At 48.1% G+C, this 17,516-nt stretch overlaps 2 protein-coding genes across 2 annotated transcripts in view; one reads left to right on the forward strand and one right to left on the reverse strand.

Annotated features, from left to right (window-relative positions):
* Positions 1-511: 511 nt before the first annotated feature.
* On the reverse strand, positions 512-11,307 carry SMIM7 (small integral membrane protein 7). The gene is made up of 5 exons (XM_007460995.1): positions 11,244-11,307; positions 11,121-11,162; positions 10,579-10,631; positions 6,414-6,504; positions 512-1,563 (listed from the first exon to the last, which is right to left on the reverse strand). The coding sequence occupies exons 1-5, from the start codon at positions 11,267-11,269 to the stop codon at positions 1,548-1,550; spliced, it is 228 nt and encodes a 75-aa protein (XP_007461057.1). The 5' UTR covers positions 11,270-11,307; the 3' UTR covers positions 512-1,547.
* A 998-nt stretch (positions 11,308-12,305) lies between these two features.
* TMEM38A (transmembrane protein 38A) overlaps positions 12,306-17,516 on the forward strand; it is a 21,743-nt gene continuing 16,532 nt past the window's right edge. The window contains exon 1 of the mRNA XM_007460996.1: positions 12,306-12,508. Within this exon, the coding sequence (XP_007461058.1) occupies positions 12,385-12,508 (124 nt within the window). The 5' untranslated portion in view covers positions 12,306-12,384. The remainder of the gene's footprint in view (positions 12,509-17,516) is intronic.

Genomic DNA, 17,516 nt, shown 5'->3' on the forward strand with positions numbered 1-17,516 from the left:
CCTGCTGACAAGAACACTGGCCTGCGAGAAGCTCGATTCAGCAGCCCTGTTCCCTGCTACTTACAAACCACGGGGTGATACTCGGCCCAGATTTGACAAGGGAATAAATTACAGAAGCTATGAAGTAGAATGAATTGCAAGACAAGTGGACTTGACCCTGGCCTAGCAAAATCCCACCATTATCACTAACTCATTCGATTCTTCCAGGTGCAGCCCGTCAAAATCGTATTTGCCCAATTCCTGCCCAACATTTATTGAACAAAAACTGAAAAGGAGTATCTAACATTGCCTCTTTTCTGACTTTTTGACAGCCTCCACAATAAATGAATCCTAGGTGTTTCCCACAGTGTAATTTGAAACAACTCAAATTGACAGTCAACTTCTACAGTAGAAATTAACACAACATTTTAAATCAACTATATTCAATAATTAAAAAAAAAACCTGATGAAAGTATCAAAAATTAAAAAATTTACAAAAGACTTCTTGGTTAAAAAATATATAAACAAAAGGTCCTTTTTAGAAATGAGCTTTATTTTCAATTCTCTTTAGTTCTAACAGCCTGCATATTTATTCTTTCCTCCTACCAGGTTACCTGCAAGTTAGGATTTCAAAAACCACAACAAACAAATCAAACACCTGTAGGATCCGGGCACTGACCACCCAAGTGTCATGTTGGCGATTAAACCAGGGCTCCCTTTCAAAGAAGCTTCCATGCAAAATGCTGTATTTCCTCCAATGAGGTTTGTTTTTCAACCTTGAAATCATCCACTTGAAAAACAGACCCCAAAACCCAAGCTTTCAGAACTGGGTCCCAATATCACCACATAAATCACTCTCATTCTAAAAACTATACAATTAATGGTCCCAAAAGTTACTTTAATAGAGGGCTTCAAGGCAAGGCAAACCCCCATCCACCCTGCCAACTGCTCTGCACCTCTCTTCCACAGGAACCCATAACACTTCACCCTTCAAGTCCTGGGGACAACCTCAGCAGCATGGAGTGGCCAAGCAGAGCCCATTGGGATGGGGAAGGAATTTGGACACAGACTCAGCAACAATGAACTTGCTCATTCCTCACAAATGCAGTCCAATAAGAGGCTGCATCAAACTTAAAAGCCAACCTTTCTGCTTCAGATCCCTGGATACAAAAGATTTTTAAAAATCTGTATAATTTGAACCGAAAAAGGATGGTTATTAAAAATAAACCAATAAATACCCAGATGGGTTTCCAGTGAAAGTTTGGTAGAAGAGGGATTCTGATCTGATTAAACAATCTAGATACCACAGCCCCTCACATAAACACTCTTCAAACTCTTTTAAGTAGACAGCATTTCAAGGCAGAGATCAAAGTGAAAATATCTTTGAAAAGAAAACAGTGACGTGGCTGGGAAACTGTGTTCATCTTGGTGAACATTTTTTCCACCCACCACAAGCTTGGACTTTCTGGGAAGGTCACCGGTTTTCTGGTCAGAAACATTCTTGAAGTCATCAGGAATGGAGGAAGAGACACTCTGAGGAGGTGTGTTTCCGGTTCTGTACCTGGAGCTCAGGAGCCAAAGAGCCTGGAAAAGTCAGAGGGCAGAAACATCCATGAGGATGGGAAGCGGTTGCCTTGAAAACACTTTCAGGAAATATTTTCTGGTTACTATCACTAAGATCATTTTACATCACGTTCTGATTTTGTGAGTAACTCTCTGTTACACAACAATGTGAACACACTTACCACTGCCAAACTGTACACTTGAAAAAAAAGTAACTCTTTTAAAAAGTATCTACTTGGTATGAATCTGTAACATTTTATTTTAGCCCATTCTCTATCACAGCAAGTCAGTGGTGACTTTCATAAATAAAAAGACCTTTGAGTAAACAAACGATTATTAGAGATAACTCCGTTAATTGAAGAAAACCTGGAATAGAAAAGGCCTAGAAACTGTATAAATGTTCATGAAGTTTGAGAATAGGTTATGATACAGGCCTACAGGGGAAAACCACAGAATTGTTAAAAAGATACACAGTTGGCCCTTGAACACAGGTTTGAACAGCGCCAGCCCACTTACACGTGGATTTTTTTCAATAGTAAATACTGCTGTACTACACAATCCAAGGTTGCTTGAATCTATGGAAGCAGGACTGCAGATACGGACAGCCAACTGTAAAGTTATACTCAGATTTTCGACTGTGAGGTGGGTCGGCACCCCTAACCCCCGTGTTGTTCAAGGCTCAATTGTATATGGGAACTCTGTGTTACCTTTGCAACATTTCTATACATCTAAACTCTTTCCAAAATAAAAAGGTTATTTGAAAAAATAACAACAGATGGGGCAGGAACAACTGGGTCACCACATGCAAAAGAATGAAGTTGGATTCCTACCTCACACCATATATGAAAATTAACTCAAAGTGGATCACAGACCTACTATTAAAACTATAAAACTTTTAGAAGAAAACTTAGGTGTAAATCCTTATAATCTTGGGTTAGGCAATGACTTCTTAGCTATAACACAAAAAGAACAAGCAACAGAAGAAACAGATACATTGGACTTAATCAAAATTGTAGAATTTTGCACTTCAAATGACACCATAAAAAACTGAAAAGATGGGCTTCCCTGGCGGCGCAGTGGTTGAGGGTCTGCCTGCTGATGCAGGGGACGTGGGTTTGTGCCCCGGTCCGGGAGCATCCCGCATGCCGCGGAGCGGCTGGGCCCGTGAGCCATGGCTGCTGAGCCTGTGCGTCCGGAGCCTGTGCTCCATGACGGGAGAGGCCACAGCGGTGAGAGGCCCGCGTACCGCAAAAAACAAACAAACAAACAAAAACTGAAAAGACAATCCACCAAATGGGAGGAAATACTTGCAGATCATATATCTGATAAGGGACTGGTATCCAGAACATAAAAAGAACTACAATTCAGTAATAACCTAACTAAAAAATGGGCAAAGGATCTGAAGACATTTCACCAAAGAAGATATACAAATGGCCAATGAACACATGAAAGCTCAATGGCATTAACCATTGGGGAAATGCAAATCAACCTTCACATCCACTAGGATGGCTATAATCAAAAAAACTGACAATAGCAAGTACTGGCAAGGATGTGGGGAAACTGGACCCCTCATACCCTGCTGATGGGAATGAAAATTACTGCAGCTACTTTGGAAAATAGTCTGGCAGTTCCTCGAAAGGATAAATATAGTTACCATATGACCCAGCAATTCCACTCCTGGTTATATACCAGAGAACTCAAAACTTAAGTCTGCACAAAAACTTGTACACAGATGTTTATATCAGCATTATTCAAAATGGAAACACTGCAAATATCCATCCACTGATGAGCAGATAAACAAACTGTGGCATATCCATACAATGGACTATTATGCAGCCACAGAAAGGAATGAAATACTGATAAACACTACAACATGGAAGAGTCTAGAAGACATTATGCTGAATGCAGGAGGCCAGACACAAAAAGCCATATACTGTATGATTCCATCAACATGAAATACCCAGCATAGGCAAATCCATAGAGACAGAAAGGAGATCAATGGTTGCCCAAGGCTGCGGGAGGGAGGAATGGGAAGGAAATGCTTAATGGGTACTGGGTTTCCCTTTGGGGGGGATGAAAATATTCTAGAATTAGAGAGTAGTGACGGTTGCACAACCATATGAAAATACTAAAAAATACTGAATTGTGAAGACTGACTTCCACTTTTTACTTATTAAAACCCTTTTCCATGGTTTGACACTCTCATTTTCTCCCTATCTTCTCCCCGCCCATACTTTTTTTTTTTTTTTTTTTTGCGATATGTGGGCCTCTCACTGTCGTGGCCTTTCCCGTTGCCAGATGCGCAAGCTCAGCGCCCATGGCTCACGGGCCCAGCCGCTCCGCGGCATGTGGGATCCTCCCGGACCGGGGCACGAACCCGTATCCCCTGCATCGGCAGGCGGACTCTCAACCACTGCGCCACCAGGGAGGCCCCCGCCCATACTTTTTAAATGAAGATTTCAACATATATAGAAGAGTTATAACAGTTCAGCAAACACCTACATACACACCACCTGCAATTAATGCTTTGCTTTACTGTGTATCTATCCATTGATCCATCTACTTTATTTTTCATGTTTCGAAGTCGCAGATATCAGTGCCCTTGGTCTCTAAACGTTCAGACAACTTTCTCTCTGTATTTCAAGTTTTTTATGGCTTTTAAAAATTTCCAATTGAGCTCAGCTCCAACAATACAGAAATGAGTACATGGAATAGCAAACTATCCCTTGAGCCCACTAACTTCCTCAGCAGTCACAGCACAGTCACCTCTGTGGACAGTCTGGAGTAGACCCTTCCAACTCTCTCACTGGAAGTTATTTCCCTCACACACCCACTCAGCATTTATTCAATGTTTACTGTGTGCAAGTCACAACTGACACCAGAGTGTGCATACAGGTGACACCCGACCTTCTTTACTTTCAAACAATTCTCCTGTGTAGACAGAACCTTCAGGCACATTATCAATGATGGTGTTTTGTCAGTTGGTCGTATGGGTGTCCTTCGAGTTACCTGACTCTTCTATTCTTGGAGACTTAGGTGATTTCCAGTTTTTGATATCCTGAAAAAGCCAGTCACTGCCTCCCTGACAGAGCCCTTTCTGGAGAAAAGCTTCCCTCACTCACGGCATGTGCTAAAAGAGCTGGCCTAGGTCAGGGATCTGTAAAAAGCCACACATTAAGTAGTTCAGGCTTTGTAAGCCTGTCAAAATGGTCCAACCTTGCCATTGTAGTGCAAAAGCAGTGACAGACATGGGTTCCATTCATGAAAACTTCATTCATGAAAATAGGCAGAGGCCCATGGGCTGTGGTTTGCTGACCCCTGACCTAAGTGGCTAGAAGTAGGAACTCCCAATCCAAGTAGATCTGGGTGACACCTAGATACTCCCAGAAATCAAAATCAGGACACTGGGCTACTGGCTAAGCTAGCCTTGGGCTGAGCTGGGAGGTCACAAAGCCTGAGGCTACCATCCTGGTCACAGGCCAGCAGGTAGAGCAGTAAAAGTAGCTAGTCAGGTAAGAGAGGACGATGAAGCCAATGGACAGAAAGGAACAAAATGATGAAAACACACCGAGTTCTTCTCTGCCCCAGGACCTTTGCCAATGCTGCTTCTGGTGCTACTGTGCCTCTCCAGCTCTGCAAATGGCAGGCTTTCCTCTCGTTCTGTAGGTCTTGATTTGAATGGCATCTTCTCAGAGGACCTCTCCCTGACCCTCCTAAACTGGGAGCCCCCTTCCAATTCTCCATCTCACAACTGATTCTTCCCCCTATTTGCTTATTTTACACCCCTGTTATTCTGTGCATTCGCTGAAGGCAGGGACTATGGCTGTTTTGGTCTCAACTGTAATCCCAGAGCACAGCCCTCAAAAGACAGTTTTGAATAAATAAATGAATGAATGGGTAGGTGGGAATCTAGAGAGACAAAGGCTGGAGGAGCCCCCCAACACTTCTACTTCCTGTGAGAGCTAGTTATACTTCGTACACTCTTCTGCAAATTCCTTGATCTCTTCATGAGCCCTCTCTGTACCCAGGCAGGCCTCATCTGAGCTCCCAAAAAGGGCCTCTCTGGGAATACATTACAGCCCTCATTCTGGGCTCTAAAATACTCTCCAGCAGCACAGAAACCCCTCCTCCCCCGATCTCCTAAGTCCTGGAATCATCCCCTCAAACAGCCACTGGGCTGGCACAAGGACCGCACAGTAACCCCAAATTCAGCATCTCAATGACTCAAGACAGCCAATTTTCACTCTCTTCCTCTTTAGGGGAAGCACATGGAGATGGGCACAGCCTGGCCCAGAACCCCAGATTCTCCTTGTTTTTTTTCCGAGTCTGTTTACTATGAGTCTCATAATTCACTAACAGCATGGTCTTGACACTGAAAGGAAAACCAATCCAGTTGGATTTTTTTAGTCTAATGAGAAAATAAAATAGGCATAAAAAGCAGAAATAAAGCCTGAATACACTCCTGCTGGCTTCCAGCAGGCTGGGAGCAAGACCCAGCAGCACGCTGGCCTTTCAAGACGTATTTTCCAAGTATAGGCCAATGCCAAGTATAGGCTAAGCACAATCAACAGAGCTGGCGAGAGGTGATGGAGCCATGGGCTCAGGGGAAGGCATCTCTTGGCAGCCTCTGCTGGGGCACCAGGCACAGCCAGGACTTGAAGAACGCCATGTTCCAATTGAAGCTCCAGCCTGGACTGCAGTGACATAGTTTAATCCCTACAGACCCCAGTTTCCTCTCTAGTGTGGAGAGTTCTTACTTTGAAAGCAGAAAGCATGACACAAAAGTGCAGACTGGGAGGACAGAAAACGACCATTCTGGAGAACGACCCTGAGGATAATGACAATGAAGGAGAGAGGCGGGCTGGACTTACACGATCATGCAGAACATCATGAAGACATTCCATAGGGCGATGAAGATTCGAAAATATCTGAGGCTCAGCAAGAACTCCCGGATGTTGTCACCTGGAAAGTCAGAAAGCATTTTCACAAGCAGTGCTAACATTTCTGTTGTCACGGCTGCAGTGTGCTTCTGCCCACCCCACACCCATTGCCCCCATGTTCCAATGGCAGCATGGCTTTTCATTTGGGCCGCCTCTGTTCCCCAGCCCTGAGCACTGAGGCTATAGCTGCCACTGACTAACCCCCTGAGAGAACCAAGCACTCAGCCTCTGACTGGCTCAGGGAAGGGCACGTGACCCCAGTCTGTCCAATGAGAGCCAGCCCTGGGACTGTTGCCCGAACTACCAGGAAAGAGGCACTTGCTTTCTGCCAGGCTAGCTGGACTGCAAAGATGTAAGCCCAGTCCTCTAAGGCAGGGTGCAAACCATGGCCTGTAGGCCAAAGCTGGCCTCTGCCACCTATTTCTGTTATCGCCCACGAGTGAAGAATGTTTTTTATACTTTCTAATGGTTAAAAAAAACAAAACAAACTATTTTGTGAGCCACAAAAATTACATGAAACTCAAATTTCAACAGCCATAAAGTTTTATTAAAATACAGCTATGCCCACTCATTTACATATTATCCATGACTACTTTCAACTTACAGAGGTGAACTGTTGCACCAGAGACTCTATGGCCCACAAAGCCTAAACTATTTATGATCTGGCCTTCTACAGAAAAATGTGCCAAGCCCTGCTCTAGGGTCATCTTTGTCAACACAAGCCAGCCTGATAGTAAAACCAATCCAGGAGGAAAAGAGAGCTGGGGAGGGTCACAAGCTGGAGAGCCAGTTTAAGCCCTGAATCCACGTGTGCCCGAGGACCATTTTACCCTTCGATGTTTCAATTTGCTTTAACCACTTTGAGCTGGTTTTCAGCATTTACAACTGAAAAAGCATACTAATTCAGGCAAGTAAAATGGGAGTTCTGCTTTGGTGACGACTAACTCTAGTCCCCTCTGATGCCAAGGAACAGAAACCACTCCAAGAAGAGGGAATTTGGTACATTAAGACTCCAGAGGGACTTCCCTGGTGGCACAGTGGTTAAGAATCCGCCTGCCAATGCAGGAGACACGGGTTCGTGCCCTGGTCAGGGAAGATCCCACATGCCGTCGAGCAACTGAGCCCGTGTGCCACAAATACTGAGCCTGCACTCTAGAGCCCGCGAACCACAACTACTGAGCCCACGCACCTAGAGCCCATGTTCTGCAACAAGAGAAGCCACCACAATGAGAAGCCCACACACTGCAACAAAGAGTACCCACCCCCGCTGCAAATAGAGAAAGCCTGTGTGCAGTAACAAAGACCCAACCAGCAATTAATTAATTAATTTAAAAGAAAAAGACTCCAGAGACTCGGGTTCCAGGAACTTCCTCTGGGGTTTTGAGTTGATTGCCCAGCCTCTTGAGGCCTCCAGAATGAAATGAATGGATCCAGATTACATGATCTACAAGGGTGTTACCCAAAGTGTCATCCACAGACCAGAGCTGGAACACTGGGAAGCTCAGAAACTTCCACAGCAACCCAACATGACCGCCACCTGGCACTGCTGCACCATCCAAGTGCATGAAGAGCACAAGGTGTTGCTCTACATGGTTTAGACAAGCCCAGTGTTGTCCAAGCCACGGGGTTAGCAACATGTAGCATAGCCTATATAAGTGTTGGCCCAGCACAGACTGCAAATGTCAGAGACAGATCCGTTCCCAGAATGTCTGCAAGGCACTGCTTGGCAAGGCCCTTCTCTGAGCCCAGGATCACAAAAATGCCCTCTCTTACCATGAACAAACGCTGACTAAAGGCTACTCATCCCACGGAGTAGCTGAGTGCAGGGGATACAGGGAGGAATGAGACACGTGTCCCTGCCTTAAGAAGCTCACAGGGAGGGCAAATACTAATATAAAAGCAAGTAACCACACACCTGATTATTCACTAGGACAAGTGACATGGGAGCTGTAATGGGGGAACCCAACCTGGCATCCATTGGGAGCGGGGTGGGGTCAGAAGAAGACTCACTGGGAAAGTGTGTGAACTCCAACCTTAAACGTGAGCTGGGGACTTCCCTGGTGGTGCAGTGATTAAGAATCTGCCTGCCAATGCAGGGGACACGGGTTTGATCCCTGGTCCAGGAAGATCTCACATGCCGTGGAGCAACTAAGCCCATGCGCCATGACTACTGAGGCCGTGCTCTAGAGTCCACACGCCTAGAGCCCATGCTCTGCAACAAGAGAAGCCACCGCACTGAGAAGCCCACACACTGCAACGAAGAGTAGTCCCGGCTTCCCGTAACTAGAGAAAGCCAACGCACAGCAATGAAGACCCAACGCAGCCAAAAAAAACGTGGGCTGGAGCTTACTGACCTTCCACACAGGTGACCCGGGCCTACATATGCCCCGGTTTCCTCCTGTGTAAATGGGGATGATGGGGGACTGGGAAGGCTGCAGCACAGTGCCTGATACATAGGACACTCTCAATAAACGAAGCCACTGTGATATTAGGGGTCACAGGCAGAGGATGGACAGAGAGGAGTATGATCTACAGGGGCAACTGCCAACACAGAGTCCTAGTTTGAAGGAGCCTAGCAGGGAGCCCCCGATCAGAGGGAAGCCACCATTCTGACTACCCTTGTCACCAATGCTCCCACCACTTTCGAGCCCACGTGGCCAATTTCCCACCTACCATAGCTCCAACTCAGATCTATAGATCACAGCCCCAGGGGCTGGAATAGTGCCTTCCACGTAGTGGGTAAGCAACATATACAGCTGCTGAATGAATGCATGAATGAACAGACGGACAGCCTAGTGATTGAGAGGACAACCTCTGAAGTCAGAAAAACCCAGGCTCAAATCCCAATGCTGTCGCTGATTTGCTGTGTGGCCACAAACAAGTTGAGCCACATCTCTGAGCCTGAGTTTCCTCATCTGTAAAATGGGAAAATGCTCCTTACCTTTTAGGAATGGAGGTGGAGTGAAACACCCATAGGAAGCACCTAACAAGGCAGCCACCACCTGGCAGGCCCCCAGTAAAGGGGAGTGTCAGACTGCCTTCAGATTCGCTGCCCCTTAGGGTTCCTACAGTCCTCATGCAATGCTCCATCATAGCACCCACCACCTTGGCCGCAATGCCACCTCCTCAGAGGGCCTTCCCTCCACACAACCCAGCCAGAGCAGCAACCCCACTGCTATCCTCCTGACATCTTCTTCACTGTGTGTTCCTTGTTTAGGGACTGTTTGTCCCACCCCATTGGAGTACAACCCAAAGGCAGGAATTACTTCTCTCTTGTTCCCTGCTGTGTCCCCAGCATCTAGCACAGTGGCTGGTACATAGTAGGTGTTCAATAAATGTTTGGTGAACGAATGAATGAATGGATACAATAGTCACGTACAGGCCCCATTAGACTCCAAATAGTCATATGTGTCAATTTAGCAGGAAGTATACATTCTAGGGCCTCCAGGGGCCAGTCATGTGAAATGATACAAAGATAAGGGGGCAGCGGCTGGGATGAGGTAGAGGCCACAGGCCCGGTTTCAGTGGGGTCCTGCTTCTCAACTCCTATTCAACAGGTGTCAAAAGGTCGCTTGAACCCCAAGTTGTAGAATGTTCCCATTTTTCTTGAAAAATCATACATCTGAATCTTTATATGACATCTCCTGATTTATTTGAAAGCTAATCTAATTGAAAATTAAACAAATAGGTCTACAGCATTCTGGAAACAATAGGCTGTTCATTCATTCACTCATTCATTCATCCATGCTGGAATGCTGGAACTGCAAGGACACAGATGAGCCAAAACAAGCTCGAGCCTCTTCTCTGGAGCTTAAGGTCAAGTGTGAGAGCTAGATATTAGCCAGATGACAGCATACATAAAAGAAAATTATAACTGTAAGAAGTGATATGAGTGCTGACCTATGCAGGGAGGTCTGGTAGGAGAAAGCAGTGGATGACAGAGGTGGGTAGAAGGAGCAGCACAAACTTAGGCACATACACACACACACACACACACACACACACACACACACACACACCCCTAAAAGAAAACTGGTGAAAAAGAACAGTCCTCTCTGAAATGTACCAATTCCAGAGTACAGAAAGGAGGCCTTACCTGTGCTGGGCTCCCTCGACTCCTCCCCAAAGCCTTGCGTGTCCTTCTTTTTCCTACAAACAGAAGCAGACAGCGACCACTTTCAATAGGACAAACAGACCACTTAGTCCCCGGGTCCTGATCCCCAGCTCAGAGGGGAGCTCTAGCCCTACCGTTGGTTTGCTGTGTGACCTCTTTTGCGCGGTTCAGTGATGTTCCCTGGGCCACCCCTTGCCCAGCCAATCACAGCCATGCCTGCAGCCACCGACGGGGTGGAGAGAGTGGTTCGAGGCAGCCAGGTGCGGGGCTGCGGGTACAGATTAGGGCTAAGAGATTCTCGGGGGATGGGTCTGAGGCTCTCATGGGTGCGAGCAGAGGGATCCTGGGGGAACTGAGAGTCCAGAGTTCAAATCTCGGCGGCGCGGAGAGTCACAAAGGATGGACCCGGTTGGAGGCGGAACTTGGAGGCTGGGACCTGGGGGCGGGGCCGGCGGCGTAGGCCGTCGCGAAGGCGGGGCTACGGGTCCCCCGGATGGAGCCACGGTCCAACGCGGCCTACTCACAGCTTAAAGTTGAGCACCGCCCCAGCGTTCATCAACAGCGTCCTGCAGAGGGAGAATGCGGTTACCTGGACCGCCCCCACCCTGTCGGGCCCTCACGTCCCATCCTCTGGTCCCCCTAATTACCCAAACAGCAGGATGTCCCCGATCATTGTTACTGCCGGGGCGTCCGTCCGAACAGGAAGCGGAAACCTCGGGAAGGGAGGGGAGAGGAACACGGGCCGACCAATCTCGAAGCAGCTCTAGAGAGGGCTGGACCAATCAAAGGTCAAGGCAGGCAGGGTCCCGCCTTCTGCAGGCCAAGCCCCCTAAAGAAAGAGCGAGCGCCGCTCCTTGCTAGGAAGGCCTGGGGAGGGTAACCAAGAAAGGGCGGGGCGGCATCATGACGTCACCCAGGGGCGGAGCCATCTGGGGCAGGGTTGGGTAACGGATTGGAAGCCTTTCGCGCATGCGTGAGAGACCAGCCAGCCAGAACACTAGCCTTCTGCTGGGCTGGGCTCTCGGATGCGGCTTCTGGAGAAACGGTGCGCCCTGATCATTGAAATGCATAGTGGAATGAGTCCTGATGCAGTGGACTCTACCGGGCATGGACGCCCCGACTGTTGTACTCCAAAAGGGCCTCCTCCTGGGCCCCACGGAAGGCGGGATCCCCACTAGGCAGGCACTACCCGGGGCGGGGGTCCCGACTGAGCGGTTCCCTAGGAGGACGGGATTCCTTGCGCGGCACAGAAGTCATGATTTACAGAGGGCTGGGATCATGACAGCTCGATAGAGGACGGGGGTCCTGACCGAATGGACCCTATGGGGCACGGGAGTATGTGGTTCACGACTGATCTGGTCCCATGGGGGATGGAGGTCCGGATCCAAGGGCTCCACAGAGGACTTGGGTCCTGATCAGCCCCACAGGAACGCGGTCCTGATTGGTCCGTCCCGCCTGGGTGGGCTCCGTGAGGAACGGATCCCGCCCCCCTCCAAGGACAGATCGCCTGTCCAACTCACTCCACGGGGACCCCGCACCCCGCCTGACTGGGCTGAATGGGGTCGTGATGGCCCGAGGGACAGTGTGGGACATTGGACCGACCGGCCTCCATGGGACTGGAGGGTCCCACCACCCTCCCCAAGGCCAGCCAGCGGTCGCCCCTCCTCTCCCGCGGGGGCAGGGTTGGGGGCGGCGCCTGGCGGGCGGGGGCGGGTCCAGTGGGGGGGGCGCAGTTGCAGGCGACTGGACTCACCGGGCCGGGGGCTGTGGTGGGACCCGGCGGGCGCCATGGAGCTGCTCTCAGCGCTGAGCCTGGGCGAGCTTGCGCTCAGCTTCTCGCGGGTGCCCCTCTTTCCTGTCTTCGACCTTAGCTACTTCATCGTCTCCATTCTCTACCTCAAGTATGAGCCAGGTGAGCCAGGGCCGGAGGCTGGGGAGGACTGGCATTGCGGGGCGAGGGACGGCGGTAAACCCAGGGGTCTGGAGAAGGGGAAAGGCCTGAATCGTGGGGGAACAGTCCCAGGGACCGGCTTGGAGAAGCAGGCAGGTGCTGGGATCATGGGGTTCTCCCATACGGGGCCGGACAGAGGGGAGAGACAAGAGAGAGGGCAAGGAGAGAAGCTCCTGAGGTTGTGGCGCTGGGGGAGGGGAAGCAGATGCAGGCTGGAGGAAAGGAAAGGAACGCGATTGCTCAGAGGAGAGGGAACGGGTGCTGGGGAGGATGCAGGGAGAGAAGGTCAGGGGTCCGAGCAGGGTACGGTCGCAGGAACTTGGGCGAGGGGCGTAGGTCGTGGTGAGGGCGCAGGCGGGTCGGCTCTGCCGGCCTGGCCAGACGTCCTAGCTGCCCGCAGCCGTGACCTCACTCCTTGCCCTTGGAGCGGGGAGCCAGAACGGCAGCTTAGTGTCTATATAAGGGCCGGCAGTGCTGGGAGCTGTGATCAGGTTCAGAGAAAGTGACACCGGTGCCCCTTCCCCGCTGTGGCCCTGGGGCAACCTCCTCTCCCTTTCCCTGGGCCAAGGCTCTGCTGGATCTCGGAGCCTAGAGGGAATTCTTCCAGGTCTGGCCTGGATCCTTTTCACTTACTGAGCAGTACCGGCCCTAGGGCAGGATGATTTGGGGTCAGCCTCCTCCCACCAGCTCCAGACCCTCATGGAGAATCGCTGGGGGGAAAACCCAGCTTCTTGGATTGTTTTTTTTTTTTTGAACCATTTTTTAAAATGATGGTAAATGGCTTCCTTAGAATGCATTCTATTTTTATACAAGGTTCTGGGAGTGTTTCTTGTTCACCTCCTAGTATTTTAATAATTCTAGCACACCAGCAAACTAAATGGACGGTAGAATTTAGCTTTAGAAAAAAGACTAATCACCCAAAACTTTGTGATCTTTTCTCCCACTTAGATGTAAATTATCACTATATTCTCTGGAAGTAGCTTTTTTAAAGATGATAAAAATAGGTGCTTGTGTATATTTAAAAAAAAAAAGAAAGAAAGAAAACCAAACAAGCAAACTGAAAAGCCCAAAGGAAAAAGGGGATAGTTACAGTTGACATGGAGGCCACCATTCCAGACCTCACTTCTCTGCATTTATACCCCTGTAGTTACGGATGTAAATGCACAGTCTTATGCAAATAAGATCATACTCTGCCTGGCAAGTGTTTTTGTTCCATTTTATTTTAGCTCGTCCACATGCCAGAGTCTATTTCTTTAAAGGCTCTTCTGAAAAGTAGTTACTTTGCAAAGCAAAATAAGCTTTGTATTATCTTAGCCCCGAACATGGGGCTGTATTTCCTGTCTGCAGATGAATTCCTGGTGGCTCAGGTCAGTCCCCTGGGCAAGTACAGAACCTAGCACACATTGGGAAATCGAAAATTGTGAAGGGCAGCAGCCCAGTAGGGATGTAGGACACAAGTCTCGAAAGGAAAGAGGTCTCTGGGCTGGCTGGGAGCATGCAGAGGGGTTGGGATATTTCTGCTGGAGTCACAGAGTAAATCACCTGAACTTGAAGGACTGCAGCCTGAAGGTTCCTGAAGGCTGAAAGGGTTCAGTGGTTCTGAACCCCAGCAGCACATTAGAGGCTCCTGGGGGTTCTCAAACCCCCATCTCATCTCCACTCCAGACCAACAGAATCAGAATATCTGGGATAGGGCCCTGACATGCTCATGTTTCAAGCTCCTCTCCCCCAAGGATGCTATATGCTGTCAAGGTTGAGAACCCCCTGCTCTGATCAACATTCAACTCCCTCCTTTCATAACTGGGGAAATAGGAAATAGAGGCTAAGCTAATTTACATACACAATGAGCCTGTGGTCCCATGGCTGGTAGATGACAGCCTTGGAATTCAAACCCCGGTCTGCTTGATCCCAAGAATCACTGCGATTGCTCTGGGGTACTTGCCTACCCTTAGAAAAGGGAGGCATTGGACTTAGCTGTTAGTCCCCCAGTTTGGTATTCCTGCTAAGCCTCTCTAAAAGTTTCTTCTCAGTATCCGTGTGCTGATTGCAGGACCAGTTACAGAATATGTGTGACCCCTTGTACAGAAATTAAGAATTTTGTGAACCTGAGAGCCAAGCTGGCTTTAAGGAATAATCTTCAAATTGGGAGTCAGTTCTGCTTCTCACAGTGAGTAAACACCAGGCTGGTTGCTTTGCTTACATGAGCTTCAGTTTGCTCATCTGTGAAATGGGCTCATTGGTAAAATAATCCTGAACTCCCTTTCCTGGCTATTGTGAAGATCTATTGAGAGCTTTGTCAGTAGTCCGATCTAAGGCACTTGTGAGAGGTAGTAGAATTATTTGTAAAGCATGCGGCAATGTGTTTTCCAGGATGCAGGCATTTTCTGGGTCAGGCTTTTGTGAGAATCCTGAATGAGGATGAAGCACAAAGTGTGGTCCTCAGGTGAACAGCATCTGTGGCCCCTGGTTAAGAAATGCAGAATGCCAGGCTCCCTACCAAGACCTGCTAAAACAGACTCTGCATTTGAACAAGATCCCTGTAAGCATACTAATATTTGAGAAATGATGGGCTAAAAGAGGCTGGAGCTCCTTAATAGGGCAGGGAGGGCCAGGTCTGGCTCACCTCTAGGACCCTTAGTTCTATGCAAGAAGAAAGAAAGAAGTCGTGGATGCTGGCGGCATCATTGAAGGAATGAGTGAATGAATGATTAAATGACAATCCTGGCTACCTTAAGCCCTGACCCATGCAAAGAGCCTTCCAGACCAGTGGTTTTCAAGTATGGCTACACATTAGAGTCACCTGGGGAGCTTTTAAGACTCTTGTTGTCCAGGTAGCACCCCTTTATCATTAGAATCAGAATCGCAGGGGTGGTACCATCATCAGTATTTTTTAAAGTTCCCTAGATGAGAACCAGCTCTGCACCAGTGTTTCCCAACCTCAACACTAGTGACAGAGACAGATCATTCTCTGTGGCAGGGGCTGTCCTGTGAATTTCAGGATGTTTTGCAGCATCCCTGGCCTCAACCCACTAGATGCCATGAGCATACCCCAGCTGTGACAAACAAAAATGTCCCCAGGGAATTTCCTGGCGGTCCAGTTGTTGGGACTCCACGCTCTCACTGCTGAGGGCCTGGGTTCAATCCCTGGTCAGGGAACTAAGGTCCCACAAGCCATGTGGTGAGGGCATAAAAAAAAGAAAAAAGTGAAAAAAAAAATGTCCCCAGACATTGCTGGTGTCCCTGCGGGGGGACACTCTTACCCCCACTTAAGACTCATTGATCTAGACTGAGTCTCAAACCCTAATGCTTCCAAGGGCCAGGCAGGTCATATATGGAAAACAATAAGACAGCCAGGTGAGGACCGTCCCCAGGTGAGATCCAGCCATGTGCATCTCTCCCTGATTGGGGCTAGAACCAGCAGAACTAATTTTTCAAGGGAAGCTAGAAATGTGATTTGTAGCTCCCTATGTTTATATGTTAGCTCTTTGAACATGTCTTTTCTTTTTTTAAATTAATAGACAGTTTTTTAGAGCAGTTTAGATCCACAGCAAAGTTAAACTGAAAGTAGTTTCCATATACTTTGACTACCCACCCACACCAATCTCCCACACAACCTCCACCACCATCAACATTCTGCACCAGAGTGGAAACATTTGCTATAGTCCATGAACAAACATTATTGTCGTATTACCATTATTATCAGGTATTATCAACATCAATATCAACTAAACTCTGCAGTTGACATAAGGGTTCCTTTGTGTTGTACGTTTTATGGATTTTAACAAGCATATAATGACATGTATCCATCACTGTAGTATCATGCAGAATAGTTTCACTACCCTCAAGCTCTACCTATTCATGCCACCCCACCTTTTCCCTCCCCAAACCCCTGACAACCTCTGATCTTTTCACTATCTTCATAGTTCTGCCTTTTCCAGAATGTCATAGAGTTGGAATCATACAGTATGTAGCCTTTTCAGACTGGCTTCTTTCACTTAGCAAGATACATTTAAAGCGCCCCTATGTCTTTTCGTGGCTTGGTAGCTCATTTCTTTTTAGTGCTGAATAATACTGCATGATACAGATGTTCCACGGTTTAATTATTCACCTACTGAAAGACATGTTGGTTGCAGTTTGAACATTTAAAAACTACTGTGGGAGCCAAAGAGAACTGTTCCTTGATCTCTGGTTTGAACTATAAGCTTTTTGAGGGTTGGGGACTGCTCACCCTCCAGCCTTTTGAGGAGGGGCTGCTATCCCATTTTACAGTGGGGGAAACTGAGGAAGAAAGCTGAGCAAAGAGGCTTGGGAGAGGGTGACTTGTCTTAGAGAAACTCTGTGAACACACTTCCTATGTTTGGACCTCACACTAAATAGCGCAGAATGGCAGCAGTGCTAAAAGTGCCCTGGGGAACCTTCTAGCACTTCCTGGCCATCCACAGACAGGACACCGACCCCCAGAGAGGGAATGTTGTGGAGCCCATCACAGGTCAGAATGAGGGTCCTGATAGGGGTTTCTTCCTTCCTCCTTAGGCAGACCTGATTTTTATAAGTCCATCCACTAAAATTTCCACCCACAGGTACTTTCCATTTCAGTTCAGTTCCAGAAATAACTCTCATATAATTGTTAAACACTAAGCAATTTCTTTTCATCTTCACAGATGCCCTCTAAAATGAATGATAGCGCTGGGTGACCAACTCGCCCACATTCGCCCAAGACAAGCACCCAAAATCCCAGAAACCCCTCAGCCCCAAGCAAACCAGGACAGTTGGTCACTCTAGACAGCATCCTCATTCTACACATGACTAAACTGAGGCCCAGATAGGGGAGTAAGCAACCAAACTCACGCAGTGAGAGGGGAGTGCTTTGGTGGCAAACCTGGAATTGAAACCCACATTCTGCTACTTCTTGGTGCTGCCCCAAGTACTCAGCAAGAGAAACCAAAAAGAAGCATGGCAAAGGGAAAGA

Source organism: Lipotes vexillifer, unplaced genomic scaffold (genome assembly GCF_000442215.2).
Source record: "Lipotes vexillifer unplaced genomic scaffold, Lipotes_vexillifer_v1.1 scaffold469, whole genome shotgun sequence".
NCBI lineage: Eukaryota > Metazoa > Chordata > Mammalia > Artiodactyla > Lipotidae > Lipotes > Lipotes vexillifer.

Bases quoted from the DNA above. Each gene is read 5' to 3' on its own strand.
- SMIM7 (XM_007460995.1), bottom strand. From the start codon at position 11,269: ATGATCGGGGACATCCTGCTGTTTGG. The intron at 10,632-11,120 runs GTGAGTAGGCCG...TTCTGTTTGTAG, and splicing joins GCGGTGCTCAACTTTAAGCT to GAAAAAGAAGGACACGCAAG. The intron at 6,505-10,578 runs GTAAGGCCTCCT...CTGACTTTCCAG, and splicing joins GTCGAGGGAGCCCAGCACAG to GTGACAACATCCGGGAGTTC.